General features: G+C 43.1%; 1 protein-coding gene across 1 annotated transcript; it reads right to left on the bottom strand.

Moving 5' to 3' along the window:
• Nucleotides 1-2,846: 2,846 nt before the first annotated feature.
• On the bottom strand, nucleotides 2,847-11,161 carry LOC146652870 (C-1-tetrahydrofolate synthase, cytoplasmic-like). Its single transcript, XM_085381413.1, has 12 exons — nucleotides 11,099-11,161; nucleotides 10,028-10,130; nucleotides 9,862-9,946; nucleotides 9,130-9,189; nucleotides 7,323-7,376; nucleotides 7,098-7,234; nucleotides 6,911-7,011; nucleotides 6,303-6,439; nucleotides 6,042-6,153; nucleotides 5,659-5,786; nucleotides 3,489-3,553; nucleotides 2,847-3,290 (listed from the first exon to the last, which is right to left on the bottom strand). Exons 2-11 carry the CDS (start codon nucleotides 10,126-10,128, stop codon nucleotides 3,506-3,508), a joined length of 963 nt encoding a protein of 320 aa, XP_085237539.1. The 5' UTR covers nucleotides 10,129-10,130; nucleotides 11,099-11,161; the 3' UTR covers nucleotides 2,847-3,290; nucleotides 3,489-3,505.
• Between the last annotated feature and the right edge of the window lie 9,281 nt (nucleotides 11,162-20,442).

Consider the following 20,442-nt stretch of genomic DNA (forward strand, 5'->3'; position numbering starts at 1 on the left):
CTGCTGAGTTTGTCCTGGTGGATCATCAGGGGTGCAAAGCCTCACAGATGATGTGCAGCAGTGGGTCCCTCAGTCTGTCCTCACTCTGGACACTTGCAGTTGTCACACATGGAAATCAAATGTGTGATAAGCTGCAGCATTCAAACACAAGTGTGACTTATAAATACATGTTCAGACTTTTATTACACAATCAGAGAGAAAGAAAAGAAGAGAGAGTGCAGGACAGACAGACAGGTGACAGTCTCAGGTGTATACACTGCTACAAACAGGAGGATTTAGAGTATGTGTTATTACGAGTACTAAACAAGAAGAGTTCCCAGATGGTACAGTGGACACATGTGTGACTCCTGTGATTAAAGCATCTTTCTATCAGCTTAACGAGTGAACCATCAGTTCGTTCAAACATAAGTTAAAGTCCATTTGGCTCGACACCACCGAACAGAGGCAGCAATATAACATAACTAACATTAACAGTGCAGTGGATCCTGCTTGTGCCGTGATATTCAGGACTGCAAACCGAGCAGCATCACTGACTTTCAGCTTGTTGTGTTTGTGGATATATGACTGACTTTAATTATCCATAAAATCATCACATTCTCTGTAAGATTAAGGCCAACTATTGAACGGCGTATAAAGTAAAGGCTTTAAAACCAAGTTAACACTGCAAGTACTAGCATCACTAATGTCACATAACTTTGCCGACATGTGGCCAACAGTAATGTTTTAATGTTCTTCATTATTAAACATTCGCACATAAATAAGTGACATAATATTCAGTACTTACTTTTGAAAGTTTACTCTTCGGCAATGTTCCCTCTAATTTTTCATGTGTCTGAGGGAACACACAAACTCCCTGAGCAGTCCCTTGGACCACTGTGAGCAACAGCAGACGTGTGCACTGTGGTCACGCCAGCATCGAATCCATCCAAGTTACATGGTTTATTAAAATAATCAAATTACAGCATTTACATTTATGTTAGTCTACTTTTAATTAACTGCTTTAGCCGACTTACAATGAAAATTTAAAAAAAAAATGTTATTCATGACCTGTGTAGTATGTTAACACTATTGGAAGTAAAAATAACTCCAATTTTGAAAACACGGCTTTCTTTTTTTTTTTTTATAAAGCTCTGACTTGCTATCACAGCTCTGAGTCCTGTAATGCCCAGTCTGCAAAATACAGTATGTAATGACAAATGTTGGGCAATTAATTATATAGTTACTCCTTCAAAAAAAGTAACTGAGTTTTGCAAACAACAAAGTTTTTTTCAGCTGTTTACCTAAAAATGCAGCCAAAGCGTTTTTTTAAATAAACATTTCAAACTATTTACAGAACAATCAGCTGTTCTGCATCAAATTTGATGCCACACAAATTATTTGTGCCACTCCAAAAATGTATTTCTGTCCACTATGAGATAAAGGAGAACAACAGCCTGATACCTGCAGGCCTGACAACAGGAGATGTATCACTCCTGTACCACCTGTAACATTCAGTAGTTGCCTCATTGTTCTGTCACACACAACAGAATTATTGACTACACTACACACTAACTACACAAGATTTTCGCTAAACGTCGCAAATCTCTCACATCTCAAAACATTGCTGTCATTCCTAAAACTTCCCCCTTCCTAAACAACTAAATGCCATGTTGCCATATCAGTTTTTGATTGGTCGACATGGTACATTTTCCCACCAATAGGAAAGGGTGGGAGTTTTTTGGTTTTGTTTTTGCTCACAGGCGGAGAGTGTTTTCCTTATAAAACACAGTTTTTACCGTTTCTTCCTGCAGTAAATATAAACAATGATAGTATTCAGGAAAAAAACAAACATTGCAGATATTTTTTATCATAACTCTGGTTTTACGTGACCTATCAACACAATTTAAAAACTGGTATAAAGTCCACATTTTTTCCGTCAATTGTTCCATCTGTCCTGCTCACATCTCCAATGGTTGTACGCGTTGTCATTAACGTGGCTTCACTCCACATCAGCCACGCCGCTTTGCTAGCTAAAACACTGGTGTCGGCACATAAGGACGCTGTCATAGCCTGCCAACGACGTTGATTAGCTGTGTATATACGAATGTGAATCACATTATTGGCTGGACTATGGGATAAGATGGCATCGTTCTAATCCCATACGGGAGCAGCCAGTCACTTACTGACTAACACTGCAAAACAGAATTGTTAAAGTATTGTGACAGCCAGTGGGCTGGCCTTGTGTTTTGGTTTTTCTGTTACCTGTTTCTTGCAGGTAGGTGGAGCTGACCAAATTATAGATGCAGCACACCTAAGAAGGCCAGTCCCAATGTATAAAGACACCTTGACTCTCTCCGTCTGGCACCCATCAAGTTCATTTGAGGCTTCAGTTATGGCTGTTTTGTCCTTTAAATTGTGTTGAAGTTGCTTCACCTTATTTTCATTAAATATATCTTACAATGTTTAAAAGCCTGTGTGTGGTCTCCCACTTGCTTGTCACTTCCTTTGAGCCGGGTTGTGACAGTATTAATTGTAATTTCTGTGCGGAGAAACCTCTTAGGAGGCAAGAAACACAGACTCAAAGATTTTTACATGTACATGGGCGATGCCCCGACACGATCTCTGCACCAACGTGTGCACTGTGTGTGTGTCACAGAGGAATCGCGCGGGGCTCTCAGTACATCCTTTATTTATACTCAAACAACAACAGGCGTGGCATATATAGAATTCAATAACAACTCCTTAAAAGGAAAAACCGTTAGCTATCTGTTGAAACAGGAGGTAGCTGTTTTGCAACTTTGACTCAATTGAGCTTCATATGAACATCCTTGAATGCAAGGATGTTCATATGAAGCTCAATTGAGTCAAAGTTGCAGCTTTTCACAATAAAAGCCCCACGGAGTTCTTATCCATCACTTCTTTTAAACTGAAAGTACAGAAACTGTTACTGTCAGAGATTTTTTTATACAAGAAGGTAAAAGATTTTTACTATTTAAAAATCAAAGTAACAAAAGAATGAAAATAAATAAATGCTGGGCATGTACTTACACCTGGTTTAATACTGCAGGAAAGCGCAGCACCCACAGCCTCATCGAGCTCAGTGCGTCTGAACTCTGAGGTCCTGCTGGAGTCACAGTCAAACTTTGACAGACGTCAGAAATCTCTCAGATCAGGAAATAAATTACAGAAAAAAATTAAGACAAAAGAAAAAATACGGACGAGTTCAGCCTCTGAAACAAGAAGTGTTTCTGCTTTCATTCTGACGATGTCATCTCTGTGTATGAGCTGTTCACCTGTCCACAGCTGTCTGCCTACAGGGATACAAACAAAGTGAAGAAACTGTCAGTTATAAGAACCCAAACAAAAATACATTTAATCATTTATACATGTGCAGTTTTTTTGGTTGCAGAGTGTCCTTCAGTGACAAAAACTGATCATGACAATAAATTAGTTCTGATGAATTTAGAGGAAACCCTGGTTGGAATTTGAAAGTTTGAGCCGAGTTTTACCCGTCAGTGTCGATGTTTCATCTCCTCAACTTCAGGAGGAAGCGCTGAGCACTCTGCACCGTATTCTGAAACAAAGAAAAACCACAATAGGAACCGATTAAAGAAAAACCACAATAGGAACCGATTAACCGTCAGACCTGCCAACACTCCCAATCTTCCGATTTTAAGACCACCCCCATTTTCACCCCATTTCCCCATTTTCGAAACTCCTCAGATTTGTGTGTTTGTTTCCCAAGTTGCTGCTTACATTTTCAACTGAACTAGATCAGCCGATATGCAGACAATTTTCTTTTGTACCTATTAAATCTTAGACCATCAGGCTCCATGTTTTCTACTGTTTTCACTTTGTTCTGCACATATAGCATACAGTCAGGTCCATATATATTTGGCCACTGACACAAAAAAGAGTTTTTTTTTTGCCTGTTTACTGAAACATATTCCAATTATAGTTATATGACGAACATGGACATAATGTGGATACCCTCAGCTTTCATTTGAGCGTATCCACATTCAAATTGGATGATGGGTTTAGGAGTATCAGCTCCTCAACATGTGCCAACTTGTTTTTAAAATAAAAAGTAATTGGACAGTTGACTAAAAGGCTATTTCATGGGAAGGTGTGGGCAACTCCTTCATGTCATTATCAATTAAGCAGATAAAAGACCTGGAGTTTATTTGAGGTGCGGTGCTTGCATTTGGAAGATTTTTCTTGAGCAGAAAACATGCAGTCAAAGGAGCTCTCCATACACGTGAAACAAGCCATCTTTAAATTGTGAAAACAGAATAAAAACATTAGAGAATACAATATTAGGAGTGGCAAAATCTACAGTTTTGGTACATGCCGAGAAAGAAAAAAAGCACTGGTGAACAATGCAAAAAGACCTGGACATCCACGGAAGGCAACAGTGGTGGATGATTACAGAATCATTGAAGAGAAACCCCTTCACAACAGCCAACCACGTGAATAACACTCTCCAGGAGGTAAAAGTACGGATATCCAAGTCTACCATAAAGAGAAGACTGCATGAAAGTAAATACAGAGAGTTCAGTGCAGGGTGCAAGCGACTTGTAAGCCTCATGAATAGAAAGGTTAAACTGGACTTTGCAGAAAAACATCTAAAAAAGCCAGCACAGTTCAGGAAAAACATTCTTTGGACAGATGAGTTTAAGAAAAAGGTGGGGAGACGGTGCCGAACAGCTCATGATCCAAAGCATACTACATCATGCACACATTTTGCACAATTTCCTCCTGTAAAAGTCATATTTGTATATATTGGACCTATTTCTTATATTTTGTTCTAAAATATTGTATTATTTAATTTAGTTCAGCCTGTTACTGTTATTGTCTTGAAGTGGTTGCAACCAACATAATTTCCTTAGGGATGATTAAACTATTCTGATTCTGATTAAAACACAATGGAGGCAGTGTGATGGCTGCCAGTGGCACTGGGACACTAGTGTTTATTGATGATATGACACAGGACTGAAGCAGCTAAATGATTTCTGAGGTGTTCAGAGACAAACTGTCTGCTCAAATCCAGCTAAATGAAGTCCAGTTGATTGGACAGTGTTTCATAATACAGATGGACAATAACCCAAAAATACAGTCAAAATCCAGGAGTTTATTAAAGCAAAGTGGAAAATTCATGAATTACCAAGTCAGTTAGCTGATCTTAACCCAACCGAGCATTTCACTTCATGATGTCCATGACTTCAGGTTGTCAGTGCCAGCAATAAGTTTTCAACCAAGTTAGAAATGAATATTTTATTTTCACTTATTTAATTTGTCAGATTACGTCTGAGCCCCTGAAATGAAGGAATTGTGTTAAAAAATATTTATCGCCTTTTTATGCAATCTTTTTGTTCAACCCAACTTAAAGCTGAAAGTCTACACTTCAACTGGATCTGACTTGTTTCCTTTAAAATTAATTGTGGTAATGTACAGAACCACAAAAGCTGTGTCTGATTGGATGAAAGAGCTCTTATGAGGAGATCATTTAACCTGTTTTAAGTTTTTGTCATTCATGCATCTAAAATGATTTGATTTCATTTGAATTTGATAAAAAATAAAAGTATGTAATGCTCAAAAGTAAAAGAGTAAAATCTGATGAGACTGAAAAGTAAAACAAAAATAAAAACATAAATAAATAAAATAAAATAAAATAAATACCTCCATGAGCATGGCCACCGTCATTGGCCCCACCCCTCCTGGAACAGGTGTGATGTATCCTGCTCTCTGACTGGCGGAGGAGTAGTGAACGTCTCCAACCACTCGCTTACCACTGGGCCTTGTCTCATCTGTAGCAGGGGTCAAAGGTCACAGAGTGAATCATTTTAAAGAATTACAGTTTTAAAGCTCAGAGCTAAACTTGGTCATTGGTTTATATTTTCCACTGCAGATCATTTTAGGATTGATTCACTCGCAGGATTGTTTCCACCCAGCTGGGGTTCCTGTGGAAACAATCCTGCTTCTGATTGGTTAAAAGAAAAGAAAAAAAAAACAAGCTGCTGGCTGGAAAAAGGAAGTCAATAAGCGTAAGGGGATGCTGATACCGGGGACATGGTTAATTCCACAGTCAATGACCACGGCACCCTCCTTCACCCACTCTCCTCTCACCATCTCTGCTCTGCCGGCCCCCACCACTAGGATATCAGCCCGGCCCACCTGCAGACGCAAGAAGTGTTTGAGTGATGGAGGCAATCTGTTCTGTTTGATTTTAAAGGTGATTTTGTTTGAATTTTAACTTTTTAATTTTGCTTTTTAGGTTAGCTTTTATTCATTTCATGATTTATTTCGTATCTGCATGTTGTTACCTGCTCAGGTAGGTCAGGTGTCTTTGAGTGGCAGGTGGTCACAGTGGCATGGTTCCACAGCAGCAGGTCGTGCATCGGAGCGCCAACGATTTTACTGCGACCAATAACCACCGCATGCTTCCCCGCCACAAACACGCCTGCACAGGTACAGGAAGTCACAGGCAAAGGTGTTTACTGGAACTGTCAGTGATGATGTTTGTATGTCTGATGAACAACAAACACATGATTTCAGATTTACAATCATGTGGTTACAATTATGTGTCTGCAGCAGGTCTTTACACCTAACCACCGTTTATCCCCAGGAGACGCATCCGCCACTTTCAACGAATGACATAATGTTCACAGTGTTCCCAATGTTCTGAATGTTCTCGGTGTTGCCAATAGTCCCAGCTTTCTGAATGTTCTCAGAATTCCCAATGTTCCCAGTGTTTCTAGTGTGCTGAATGTTCTCAGTGTTCCCAGTGTTCTGAATGTTCTCAGTATTCCCAATGTTCCCAGTTTTCTGAATGTTCTCAGAATTCCCAATGTTCCCACTGTTCTAAATGTTCTCAGTGTTCCCAGCAGTCTGAATGTTCTCAGAATTCCCAATGTTCCCAGTGTTCCGCTACCTGTCTGTCTGATGAGCTCCATGCAGGCGTTGGGGGTGCAGGGGATGAAGCAGTCATTCAGATCTCCTCGAGACAGTTTACCTGCATTAATGCAGCTCAGCCTGCACACACACACACACACACACACACACACAGTGTTAGTGATGAGTATTTGGTGATGAACACAGGAAGTGATGCGCTCACTGACCCATCTACGTCTTTTTGCGAGGACACAGCGTTGGTGACGAACTCAGTGTCAATGCAGTTTGCGGAGTCCAATGGCAGCTGCACGATCAGACCGTGTACGCACGCATTCTCGTTCACAGACATGATGCTGTGCAGCACCTGCAGGGCGACAGAAAACAAGAACCAATCAGACCTTCGATCACGTCACGGAGAAAAGATGATGACGATGAAGATGATGCATGAAGACCTCGTCCTGCGTGGTTGTGTTCGGCAGCCGGATATGTTTGGCTTCAATTCCAACCTGCAGGAAACAAAGTGAAGCTGCATCAGCCCACTGTGTGCGTGTGTGTGTGTGTGTGCATGTGTGTGTACGGAAGGACCAGAGGTTATGGTTAGGTTGAGGCTGAGGTTTAAGCTGAGGGTTAAGGTTAGTGTTACGGCCCCTAGCCTTGGAAGAAGTGAGCCAGACTTCCTTCAAGCAAATTTGAGTGTGACAACACACTCAGACAATTGGCTGCCTGGGAACCTGTGGCTTGCACCTCCAGGGAAAGTCTATTGGACCAGCTGAGGGATGCTAGACCAATCAGTGACTGATTGGGCACACTTGCATCTTTAAAAGTAGGGATGGGTATCGTTTAGGTTTTATCCGATACCGGTGCCAAATCGGTACTTTTGAAACGGTGCCGGTGCTCAAACCGGTGCTTAAAGAATGGAGAACACAAAATTGGTCCAAAAACCTCTCATGTTCAGCTGTTTTTTGTAAAAAGATAACAATGTTAGCCTTTTCTGCAGCTATGGGGCATATATGGTATCACTCTTGGCTGGAAGCAGTGCTTAAACAATGGAAAAAACACAAACTTTGTCCAAAAACCTCTCATGTTTAACTGTTTTCCACTTTTTCTTTGGTCATTTTAGCCTTTTTAGCCAGGGTGAAGGGAGTATCTGCCATCAAACAAGAAGACAGCTGCATGTAGCTATGATGATGTTTGCTAGCTCACCTTACATGCATTAATGTAATAACGTGGTTAGCCTACTCAACGTAAATTAGCTACTCACGCAGAGAAGAACGGCTGCTGCCACCATCATCCGTCATCATTTCTGCTACACTGGCAGGGCTAGGGGCCAGGACTCTCCTCTTCGTGTTTTTGGGAGATGTTGCATAACAGGCAACCCACCGGCAGTAGATGTGCTCGGTGTGAGGTCTCGCGGCAAGCTATCAAATACGGCGCATTTCTGGGCTTTTAAAAAAAACGCTATGCGTCGCCAGGTGTTTCATCGGATTTGAGGTGTTACCTCCTTTGACAGTATCACAGCATCAGCTTAAAGCACTTGTTGCAGGCTGCTGAGTTTGCATCTTTTGCTATGAAGTACAGCCAGACTTTTGACCGCTTCGCCTTGGACATTTTTAATCTGTAGCTCTGCTCTAACAGAACTTACGTACCTGGCCCCGCCTACTATCCTCGGAAACGTAAAATGATTGGCTAGAATCTAAAGTGTATCACAGCTCAGGAAAAAAACGCACCGAAATAAAGCACCGAAATGTGCGCTGCTTTTCGGTCTGGTTACTACCGTTTATGTCAGAACCGGTGCCATCATGGCACCGGACACCGGTACCCATCCCTATTTAAAAGGCTGAAGAACATTCATTCTGGGTCTGCTGTTTTCAACTGAGTGTGCAGTCTGCGTGCTTCTGTCTGGTAACCTTGTTTGTAAATCCCTGTCTCGACTGAGATTCTCTTGAGTAATGTTAGTTGTGCTACAGCCCATGGGGCTAATTTTGATTTCTACTGGTTGAAGCTTTAAGCGAGGAAGTTGTTTTTGCCTCGGTTGTTTGTTTGTTTGTAGTAAATGCTGCTATTATTTTTCAGTTCTCTGAGTTTTTTTGTAATAAAACATTTTCGACTCCGATCTTCCCCGTGAGAATCTCATTTATGTTACCTCCCTTAACCCCTAGCAGAGATGGTTCGTAACAGTTAGGGTAAGCAACTAAGGAAAATATTGTCAATTACATGTCTTCACTAAGATAGGAAAACGAGTGTGTGTATGTTGGTCACCTCAGCTGCAGCCTTCAGTTTGGTGCTGATGTACAGGTTAGAGTCATCTCTGTCTCCCACCTGTGACACACACATACAGTTAAAAATAGCCATCCTGCAGGATCCTGCATCCTTCTCATTCTCTGACATGTTTGTTTCCTCCTGGAGGATCCTGAGCTGCTCCCGACTTATTTGCGGCTTTTTATTTCTACATCATTCGTGTTTTTAATTTTACTGACAGAACTTCTTTGATTTTTGGTCGCTCGTTTTTGTCCCCTCAGGTTAAACTGCTGTAAGATTTTGGAGGTTTGTCCCATTTTTCACAAACAGACTGAAAATGATGGCCACGCACTCAGCAGTCACAGGTGTTTCTAATGTTCTGTCATTTATATCATTGAGGTGCACACGTCACCTGGTCACTGCTCTGCCGTAAACAGAAACGAGATGGGAGGCAGTCACATGTTTGTGTGTTTGTGTGAGAGGACCAGGAGCTCCAGCCTGAGCTGGGAGTGGAGGTCAAAGTTCAGTTGACTGGTTTCATCTGGTCACAAACACTAAAACAAAGCTGCTTTTTGTTGACAGGTGACAACAGGTGTGCACAGGTAAACTGCAGAGAGCAGCCCCGGGTAAAGTCTAGTCTGAGTTATGATGGCGGAGCTCAGAGAACGACCTGATCAGGTCACTGTGAGGTTGTTAGAAAAAAATCGGTTTGAAGTATCGCTCCATCCAGAAGGGGGCGCTTCAGGCTCTCACCTGCAGGACCACCAGGCCCGGTCTGAACCCGGAGAACTGACTCGCCATCTTCTCCACCTCCTTCTTCAGTCTCTCCCTCACTATTCTGCACACACAGCCGCAGGGCTGGGGTCAAAGGTCAGACAGTTAACGGACTCAGAAGCCGTTCTGGTGGGTTGAGACTTACTTGGACGTTTTGTTCCCGGAGATGACAGTTGCTATGGAGTGCAGGCTTTGTTGGTAACCGGTGGCCCTGACACAGAGCGAGTGGGCGGCCAAGGACAACATGACTAAAAGAGAGAGCAAGAGAGAGAAAGAGCTTCAGCTGACTGAGGATAATCAATAAAATGGATGGAAAAATCTGGAAACATCTGGAAATGTGAGGGGTGATAGGCAAACCAAACTTTAGGGACTTTGATCAGCTGTGACTGTGATGCATAAAATTCACAAGTTCAGAAACATTCCTGAGAAAAAAGACCTGCAGACGTTTTTACAGTGTTTCATGTCTTTATCCTCTCTGAACGTTTATCCAGCTTAGAATGGATGTGACCCAACCGATACACACGAGCTCATGACATCAACATTAAACGTTCTCTTATTTCCTGTTAGGACGATAGCACTCAGAAAGGCCGACGACACAAAATAACCCAAGAGTGAAAAGAGCAAACTTAAAGTCAAACAAAATGCCAACCGGGGCCTCAGACGGACCCAAAGCAAGAGAAAGCTCTGATATCACGAGAGGCAGGAGCTCCAGGGCGGACAGGGTTAATAACTGCAGCCGTCTCCCACAAACTGTGAGCGTGTTTAACTGTTTCCCTTCATTGTAATCCTCATCATCATCAGCACAAAGTAAACAGAGACTGAAAAAGCAGAGATACACAGAGTGACAGTCTCTGAATCTGTGATGGCTTCAAAATGAAGAACCTTTACTTTTTCTGAACTTTAATGAAGTATAAAAAGCTTCATTAAAGGTTTGGAGGGTTGTTTAAAGTTCACCGTCAGCACTCGCAGCTGCTTTTCTAACCTCACAGTGAAGCTCACATGTTAATGATTACAGCCGCTCTGCAGAGAAGAATTGAACCGAGACTTGTGCAGCTTCACACAAACACACACTCCTCTGCAGCGCTGCCACGTTCACCTCCAGCAGCTTGAAGTTTTCCAAGATTCCCGAAACTTCAGGAAACTCTATGCGACTTCAAGAAAGCTGCTGAAAGCTGCACAAGCACAAAGAGAAGCTGAAAGAGCAGCAGCTTCATACCTGAGAGGCAGAGCAGAGGCAGTGACAAAAAGCTGCAGCAGATGTTTCCGTCTCTGTGGAGCTTCTGTCAAAGTAAGGAAGCCCAGCAGTGACAAAAATACTATGTGAGGAGGGAGAGAGGCAGCCACAGCGTCTGACAGGAGTTAATTATTGACTGAACGGGTATCGCTTATTGATCGATCAGACTGAGCTGGGTATGTGGACAGCTGCACACTTCTCCTTATCTCACCTCAGTCTACAGAAGCTATGCTCATGTAGGTCTTTACTTACCTGCGCTGAGTTACCTGTACATCTGTCCACATGCTCAGAGTGCACACTAGCTCAACTTGACTTTATGAGCAGGAGTCCACTGATCGTGTGGTGTGTGGGTCACAGTCAGGAGCAAAGACCAAATCTCACATGTTGTAAAGTCTTTGTGCTTTTAAACACAAATAAAAAGTCATCTGATCATTGTTCCATTTCCTGAGCTGAGTATAACATGAGATTAACTAAAAGGTAACAGAGCTTTTATTTTGGTATAGTCCTATGACAAAAAGGAAATAGTTATACAAGTCAATGAATTTGAGTAATCAGAAAAAATAAAAGAAATACAATCTCTCCTTCCTGTCCACACTGGGACCACAGTGACTGTTAACTTTATTCATGTTATTTTATTTACTATAAGTATTTGATCACAGAAACATTCATGCTGGCCGTACACTTACAGCTGTGGTTTAACAGTTCACTTCCAATATTTTAACACAACTACACGATTCACATGTATTACTAAAATATAATAACAGTAGTAATGATAATAGAAACTTTTTTGTTCCAGCTCCACAGATGCGAGCTGTATTTGTTCCTCTGTTACAAAACCCTAAAATAAAAACATTTCAGTCACTCAGAATTTCTGACACTATCATGAAGGTAACCTGAGCCTATGTGAGTGTGTTTGTGTGAGAATGTGTCTGTGTATGTATGAGGAATTACTGCTTAGAACTGAATCAAACCAGCCAGGAGAACCAGATTGATACTGGGATGGTGGACCAAAGGTCAAACCGCAGGAACCAGGAGGGACAGCCCACGCTGCTCTCAGCCAATTACATGGCAACCTGTCAGGGAGGAGGAGGGACTTGGTTTTACTTACATGGAGCCACTCTGCCGCATTTTCCGGCATTATTCTGATGCTGGGCTGCTCAGAGGACATGGTGCTGCGGTGCTTCCTGGGAAATGTAGTATAAAAAGAAAAGTGAAGAAAGGCTCACAGAGCTGAGAGACCTCACCTGCAGATTCTGCTTTCAGGGCCAAAGATCAAATCCAAAACACAACCCATCAAAAAAACCTTAATATACACTGGCATCAGTGTTTCCGTTGAGCTGTCAGAGCCGGACCTTTAAATTTATCTGCACCAAAACACAAAAAGACACAAGAGGACACAACACACCGGATGAATTTATCAGTTTTAAAAGTCGTGAAATTGACAATAAGTTGCAAAGATTACAAATCTCCATGACAACAAACAACAGCCTGAGCTTCACACCATCACATGATGTCAGCAGGCCTGGATTGAGGAAAAATGCCAGGTGGATCACTACGACCAGTCAAAAAAAAAGATGTGCAGCAGCTTGAATGATGGATTCAGGGTCACCTGATTCAGCAGTAACTATATGCTTTAGCAAAAAGGAAAGTGTGAAGCCTAATCTTAAAAGTAGAGATAGTGTCTGTCTCCAGAATCCAAACTGGAAGCTGGTTCCACAGAAGAGGGACCTGAAACTGAAGTTGTTTCTGAAAGTGCTGTAGTAAAGTTAAAAAGGATATAATTGATCCATTGTTATCTTCTGCCCACACGGAGCAGCTGCCTGAGATACTCTCTGCAGAAGTCGATTATCTTGTTAATAATTTTACTTCTTCACTGTGAACGACTCTGGATGCTGTAGCTGCTGTGAAAAATAAATCTACATGCAAACTGAGGTTATTGTACTCGGCCCTGAAAATCTTAAAAATATGGTATCTAAGCAGATTCTTACTCTGGATGGCATTACCTTGGCCTGCAGTAACACTGTGAGGAACCTCGGAGTCTTCTTTGACCAGGATATGTTTTTCAATGCACATATTAAACAAAATGTAGGACTGCTTTCTTCCATTTGTGGATTATCCTCCTGAGAACTGAGGAAAAATGAATCATCCCATTGAACTTTTTTTTGATTTCCTTCGTCTTTGCAGCGAAAAGGTTTCACTCTAACACCTGAGATATCTATGGAAAGCTGGGATCTCCTCTGTTTAGTACATCGGGACTTGGTAAGATTGCTCTGATAAGACAAAAGATATCGACTGAAAACAAAAGTAGAGGATGTTGCAGAGGACAATGAATAGGGTGTTTCTTAGCAGGATTAGAAAAATCCTATCTCAGACTGAAAAACTAGTTCATGCATTTGTTACTTATAGGCTGGACTACTGTAATTCAATATTATGAGGATGTCCTAAAAATTCCCTGAAAAGCCTTCAGCTGATCCTAAATGCTGCATTTTCCTGTCTCAGTTTGAAATCATCTGAAATTGTAGCCCCCCCCCCCCCCCCCCCAAATGAAGGCTGACACTTTACTGATGAAGTTTTGAAGGTTTAATGGCAGTAAACCATTAATCTCACCCAGAGAGCTGCCCAGCCAGGCAAGATAAACTTTACACGTCACAATGAGACTTCGGGATTAAAAAAAATAAATAAATACTGGACGGTCCAAAAGTTGGCCTACCTATTACTGGTTGAGGTTTTAGTAGAGTTGTGGCTGAACCACATAAGGATATATCATTAATTTTAATCTCCCCAATCAATTATAATGTAATGTTGGAGTGTTGTTAAAGAGGGTCAAAAACATTTCAACCCAGTTTGTTTTGCAGATTCTGTATAGCAGCTGTAATATAGGGAGGACACAACTTCCAGACTGTATGAGTAAAATCAGGTTTTTTCTCTTTGTCAGTTTAACAGTTTCTGTTTTGCCTGTCACTGTTCCCTGTCTGTTTTCTTACCTGGTTCTTCCTGACCTTGTACTTTCTCCTCACATTCCCCTCTTTCCTCTCTGCCTCTTTGGACTGACAATCATACACAAATAGAATCAATTAGATGAAAAATTACATTAATATGAAAAAAATACTATAAAGATCACTAACAAAAAGTCCTCTCTCAGTGTACTTTCAACCAAAAGGCAAATAACCAAACCACATGAACATCTAATAAAAGATATAAATATTGAAAGTCAAAGGAGCTTGCAAAGAATAGCGTCTGGACTTCTTTAAGTTGCTTGAAGACGTTTCACCTCTCATCCGAGAAGCTTCAGTTTCAAGTTCTTTCAAGTTCTTCAGTTCTTCAGTTCTAAAGAACTGAAGAACTTGAAATATTGATACTACGACGACCTGGATGACTGAGAACCTTCACAGACATAAATATTGAAACACTGATCCAACATTATTCTTGAGAGACAGATCATTTGATTTTACACTTGACCTGTGACATCATCAAGTACACTGGTGTTCCAATTGTAGAAATCGTGAATCTGTGCTCGTGTTCTCGGCAAGTCCGTACTCCCGTGCGTTCTCGGCAAGTCCGGAGTCGCCGAGAACGCGAGTACGGACTCGCCTACTTGAGAATTGAGAAAGGGCCAGTGATTCGTTTATGCTAAGATTCAGCTTAGGAAGGGAGTGGGTGAGTGAGTGAGTGATTCGCTTATGCTACGATTCAGCACAGGAAAGGAGGGGGTGAGTGAAGGAGTGATTCGCTTACACTACGAATCCGCACAGGAAGGGAGGGGTGAGTAACTCAAATGTGCTGTTAGCATGTTAGCAGAGCGATGCTACTGTGAACCGAGGAGCTATTGTCTTGATGTGAGCTTTCTACTCAGGGTTTTTTCTTCCAGTCCAGAGCAGAAATGTTTTTATTAAGAAACTGGCTGTTGTTTTTTCCCCCCACAATTTTAATTATAAGCTAGATATATTTCTACTAATGAAATTAGTTTGCTAACAGCAACAGGGATGAGTCAGTGAGTCAGTTGGGCTTGTGAATCATGATTCACGAGTCAGTAAAGTGATTCTCGAGTATTGAACGATTCGTTCATGATTCGCACATCACTAGTGCACACTCACAACGATGGCTGAGCGTAAATGGAGTCATATGTGGATGTATTTAACTCCACAAACAGCCAAGACGTGGTTTGCGATACATGTGGCAAGACAGTGAGGTGCTGTGGCAACACCACTAACCTTGTCAAACACCTCAGAGTAAATCATATCACAGAATATGATGAGCTTATATTGAGGCGAACTGAAGAGGAGGAGAGGGACAGGTGCTGCTAGGGCGAGACAGACGTCTCTCACGGAGTCCTTTAGTGCTGCAGGCAGGAAACGTTTTCAAATAGCGCACAACTTTTTTTTATATTTGTATATGATAATTCTGCATTATTAAGCAATAAGAACAAGTAAGTCTGATGTCCTTGAATCATTATGAAGTTATATTATTATATTATTATTACAATTACATAATACAATTATATATGAAATACAATGAAATATTAAGCTTTTGTACAGAGTATCGGTATCGGATCAGTATCGTCGATACCACCCTGAATTTTACTTGGTATCGGATCGGAAAGGAAATCAGTGGTATCGCACATCACTATTTTAAACCCGAAGAGGAAGCTGGTAGTAGAAAACAGCGATGAGTGCCAAAATAAGGTGCAAGGAACTAAATAAAAGCATTTAGGGTTATTTACACTCCCACCAAAATTATGAATAATTGGTTTACATAAGAACCACAATGAATAATTTTCCCCAACAAAATAACTCATGTAGAAGTTACCTTAAGAACTTTCTAACAATACATGTTTTTCAAATCAAATCAAATCAAATCACTTTTATTGTCACATCACATGTGCAGGTAAATTGGTACAGTACATGTGAGTGAAATTCTTGTGTGCGAGCTTCACAAGCAAAAGAGTTGTGCAAAATACAATAATGTAAACAAGCAAAATACAAGAATGGCTACATCTGAAACGAATAAATATATGTACAATATATAATAGTATATGCATTCCTGGATGTGTATACTAAATATTTTTCTACATGTGTGTGTGTGTGTGTGTGTGTGTGTGTGTGTACACATATTTTACAAATTAAATAGAGTAAACAATAAATAAAATATATAAAAATATACAGAGTTGAGACATGTGCAAAACAGTGGCATTACTGTACAGTATGGAGTGCATAATGTTGAAGTTCCAGTAGTGGAGGTGAGGTGTCTATGACGTGTTCAGCAGTCTGATGGCCTGGTGGAAGAAGCTGTCTCTCAGTCTGCTGGTACGGGACCGGATGCTGCAGAACCTCCTTCTGATGGAAGTAGTCTGAACAGTTTATGGCTGGGGTGACTGGAGTCCTTGATGATCCTCCCCGCTTTCCTCAGGCACCGCTTCCTGTAGATGTCTTGGAGGGAGGGAAGCTCACCTCCAATTATCCGTTCAGAGCACCGCACTACTCGCTGGAGAGCTTTGCAGTTGTAGGCGGTGCTGTTGCCATACCAGGTGGTGATGCATCCAGTGAGGATGCTCTCAATGGCACAGTGATAGAAGGTCCTGAGGATGCGGGGGTTCATGCCGAATCTTTTCAGTCTCCTGAGAAAGAAGAGGCGCTGCTGCGCCTTCTTCACTGTTTTGTTTGTGTGTACTGACCACGTAAGATCCTCAGCCAGATGTACACCAAGGAACCGGAAGCTGCTCACTCTCTCCACAGCAGCGCCGTTGATGGTGATGGGGGTGTGTACTTCTCTGCACCTCCGGAAGTCCACTATCAACTCCTTTGTCTTTGCGACGTTGAGGGTGAGATGGTTGTCTTGACACCAGTGGGTCAGGGCGCTGACCTCCTCCCTGTAGGCCGTCTCATCACCGTTGGTGATAAGACCCACCACTGTAGTGTCGTCCGCAAACTTCACAATGATGTTGGAGTTGTTAGTGGCTGTGCAGTCGTAGGTGTAGAGTGAGTATAGGAGAGGGCTCAGTACACACCCCTGTGGAGCACCAGTGTTCAGTGTGATGGGGGATGAGGTGATGCTGCCCAGTCTGACCACTTGGCGTCTGTCAGACAGGAAGCTAAGGATCCAGCTGCAGAGGGAGCTGCTCAGTCCTAGATCCTGCAGTTTCCTGTCCAGCTTCGAGGGAACGATGGTATTGAATGCTGAGCTGTAATCTACAAACAGCATTCACACATACGTGTCTCTCTTCTCCAGGTGTGACAGGGCAGTATGTAGTGTCAGGGCTATGGCATCATCAGTGGACCTGTTGTGGCGATATGCGAACTGTAGAGGGTCCAGTGAGTCGGGTAGTGCAGAGCGGATGAAGTCCCTGACCAGCTTCTCGAAGCATTTGCTCACGATGGGGGTCAGGGCTACAGGTCGCCAGTCGTTCAATGAGGAGATGGTGGAGGATTTGGGTACAGGGACGATGGTGGCCATTTTGAAGCAGGCTGGGACTACACACAGAGAGAGGGAAAGGTTGAAGATGTGTGTGAACACTCCAGCCAGCTGAGCTGCGCATGACTTGAGGACGCGGCCGCGAATCCCGTCCGGACCAGTAGCTTTGCGTGCGTTCACCTTCTTGAAGCAGTTCCGCACATCCTCCTCAGACACAGTGTGCGCACTGACGTCATCCGCGGTGCGCACACTGTCCGGTCTCATGGTGTTCGCTGTGTCGAATCTAGCGTAGAATACGTTTAGATCCTCACACAGAGAGGCCGTGGTCTGCGGTGTGCTGGGTTTCCCTCTAAAGTCTGCGATCGTGTTTAGTCCGTGCCACATACTCCGAGGGTTGTCAAACTGTTGCTCCACCCTGTCCCTGTACTCACGTTTGGCTGCTTTGATCGTCTTCCGGAGTTGGTAATGTGCGTGTTTGTAGTCCGATGTGTTCGCGGAGGCAAAGGCGGTGCTCCGTGCCGCCAGTGCCGCGCGAACATCTCCGTTAATCCAGGGTTTTTGGTTTGGGAAGGATTTAACTGTTCTGGATGGGACGACATCTTCCACGCATTTCCTGATAAATCCGCAGACTGAGTCTGTGTATTCATCAATGTCCCTAGCAGCCACGTGAAACATTTCCCAGTCCACGTGATCAAAACAGTCCCGCAGCGCAGACTCCGATTGGTCCGTCCAACAGTGCACCGCCCTCCGGGTTGGAGCTTCCTGTTTCAGCTTCTGCCTGTAGGCGGGCAGCAGCAGGATGGAGCGGTGATCTGATTGGCCGAATGGGGCGCGGGGGAGGGCTTTGTACGCAAAGAGGTGTAGCAGTGGTCAAGTAGCCGGTCTCCACGAGTGTTAAAGTGGATGTGTTGGTGGAGTTTCGGTGAGACTTTCTTCAGGTTTCCCTTATTAAAGTCTCCGGCTGTGATAAACGTCGCCTCTGGGTGTGCGGTTTCCTCACTGCTGATCGCGCTGTACAGTTCCCTGAGTGCTCGGTCAGTGTCGGCTTGTGGGGGAATGTAAACAGCCGTAATAATCACTGCTGTAAATTCCCTCGGTAGCCAGAATGGCCGGCACTTAATCATCAGGTATTCCAGGTCCGGTGAGCAGAAGGATTTGACCGGGTGCACGTTCGCATAATCACACCAGCTGTTGTTGATCATGAAACATACACCACCGCCTCTGCTTTTCCCAGTAAGATCCTGTGACCTGTCCGCGCGATGCACGGAGAACCCCGGTAGTTGTATTGTACTGGATGCTCCACAACTGATAGTTTACTAGAGTGTTGACCTTTGTTATTGAGTCCAAGTGAGATCTTTACCCTTCGCACAAGTCCATCTTTTCCACTGACAGTCTCTACAACTCTTGCAAGTCTCCACTCACCTCTGGGCGCTAGTTCATCCATGTCTAACACAACATCACCTACTTTTAGACTCCTTTTTGTTGATTGCCACTCTTGCCTTGAAATGATGTTGTAAATATATTCCCTTCTCCAGCGGCTCCAGAACTGCTCTGCAAGGAACTGCACACAGCGCCACCTCTTCCTGCTGTACAGGTCCTCCTCTGAAAAAGCACCAGGGGGGGCAAAGGTGCGTTGGATTTCATGTGCAGTAGATGATTGGGCGTAAGCGGTTCTAGGCTGTCGGGGCTGTTCAAGTTATCTATAGTCAGGGGTCTGCTATTGACTATAGCCATGACTTCGTAGAAGAATGAGGCATCATTAAGTCTGTCATTAGCCAGTGACAGAGTGGTATTCAGCACACTTCAGTAAGACTCACAGTGTCTGTGACTTTAGTTAACATTGTCTGTACTTTGCTGACTTCTGGATCTCCTGTGGTCAGATCCAGCTCGACAGGCTGTGCTGTGGGCAGTTCTTTTTTCCACAAAAAGGCGGGGCCAGTGAACCAGATAGATTTCTTTAACTCATTCACAGTTACACCTCTTGAAGCACTGTCAGATGGATTCAATTCTGATGGCACGTAAAACCATTGCTGAGGGCTTGTACTTTCCCTGCTCCTCTGGACCCTGTTAGCTACAACCCACATAGCAGACAGGTCTGGCCCGGATCTGGTGTCAAGCCGTTACTGCTGGCTGACTTCTGGCATGGTAAGTGGTATGTCATCCAGATATGGGCCAGGCCTGGCGTAGATGGCACTGTTTATGTGATGGCATGCCACATCTGGCCCTATTGTCGTTTGGTTTATGTGGCCCAGGCTCATAGAAAACAGGTCTGGAACAGATCCGGCATCAAGCTGGCACTTCTGACAGACTGGTGTCATGGCAGTGTGTATGTCAACCAAATGTGGGCCAGATCTGACAATGATGGCACTATTAATGTTCCTATTTTCCTATTTTAATTAGAAGACCCAAATGCCGTGTTGCAATGTTTCAAATGCAGGTTTGACAGGTTTGTGAGTGTACACTTTATCCAAAACCTATTGAGGGTTTACTCATATTTACCACCAGTTGGCTGTAGCTCAGGAGGTAGAGCAGATCACCTACTTATCTGAAGGTTAGTGGTTTGATCCCTGGCTCATCCAGTCTGCATGTCAAGAGTATGAATGCAGTTAGGAAACACTCAGTTTAGAGAAAGTGTGTCATTGGGTGAATGTGGCATGTTGTATAGAGCACTTTGAGTAATCTGGGAGAGTAAAAAAGCGCTATATAAGAATCAGTCCATTCACTGTCTGAAGAGAGTTTTGTCATGTTACTTTTGCACTATTATGTTCTGGCACATGTTGTTATTACATGGCTTGATTAAGGTACACATTAGGCTGACATCTGGGGCCAGAGCTGAAACTGTTCTGGGCCAGCAGTATGTCTGCAACAGCCCCGTGGCTGCACACAACTTACACCAAAGGGCCGTCATTCTTTGCGGT

This window comes from Rhamphochromis longiceps, linkage group LG15 (genome assembly GCF_057381845.1).
Source record: "Rhamphochromis longiceps isolate RC_006_pf linkage group LG15, R_longiceps_female_GT1.1, whole genome shotgun sequence".
Classification (NCBI taxonomy): Eukaryota; Metazoa; Chordata; class Actinopteri; order Cichliformes; family Cichlidae; genus Rhamphochromis; species Rhamphochromis longiceps.

What these genes read in the sequence shown, in the direction of transcription:
- LOC146652870 (XM_085381413.1), bottom strand. Translation starts at nt 10,128, where the DNA reads ATGTTGTCCTTGGCCGCCCACTCGCTCTGTGTCAGGGCCACCGGTTAC. An exon ending in AACTGAAGGCTGCAGCTGAG is followed by an intron (nt 7,377 to 9,129) that starts GTGACCAACATA and finishes TGTTTCCTGCAG; the next exon opens with GTTGGAATTGAAGCCAAACA. An exon ending in CGGTGGCCATGCTCATGGAG is followed by an intron (nt 3,554 to 5,658) that starts GTATTTATTTTA and finishes TCTTTGTTTCAG; the next exon opens with AATACGGTGCAGAGTGCTCA.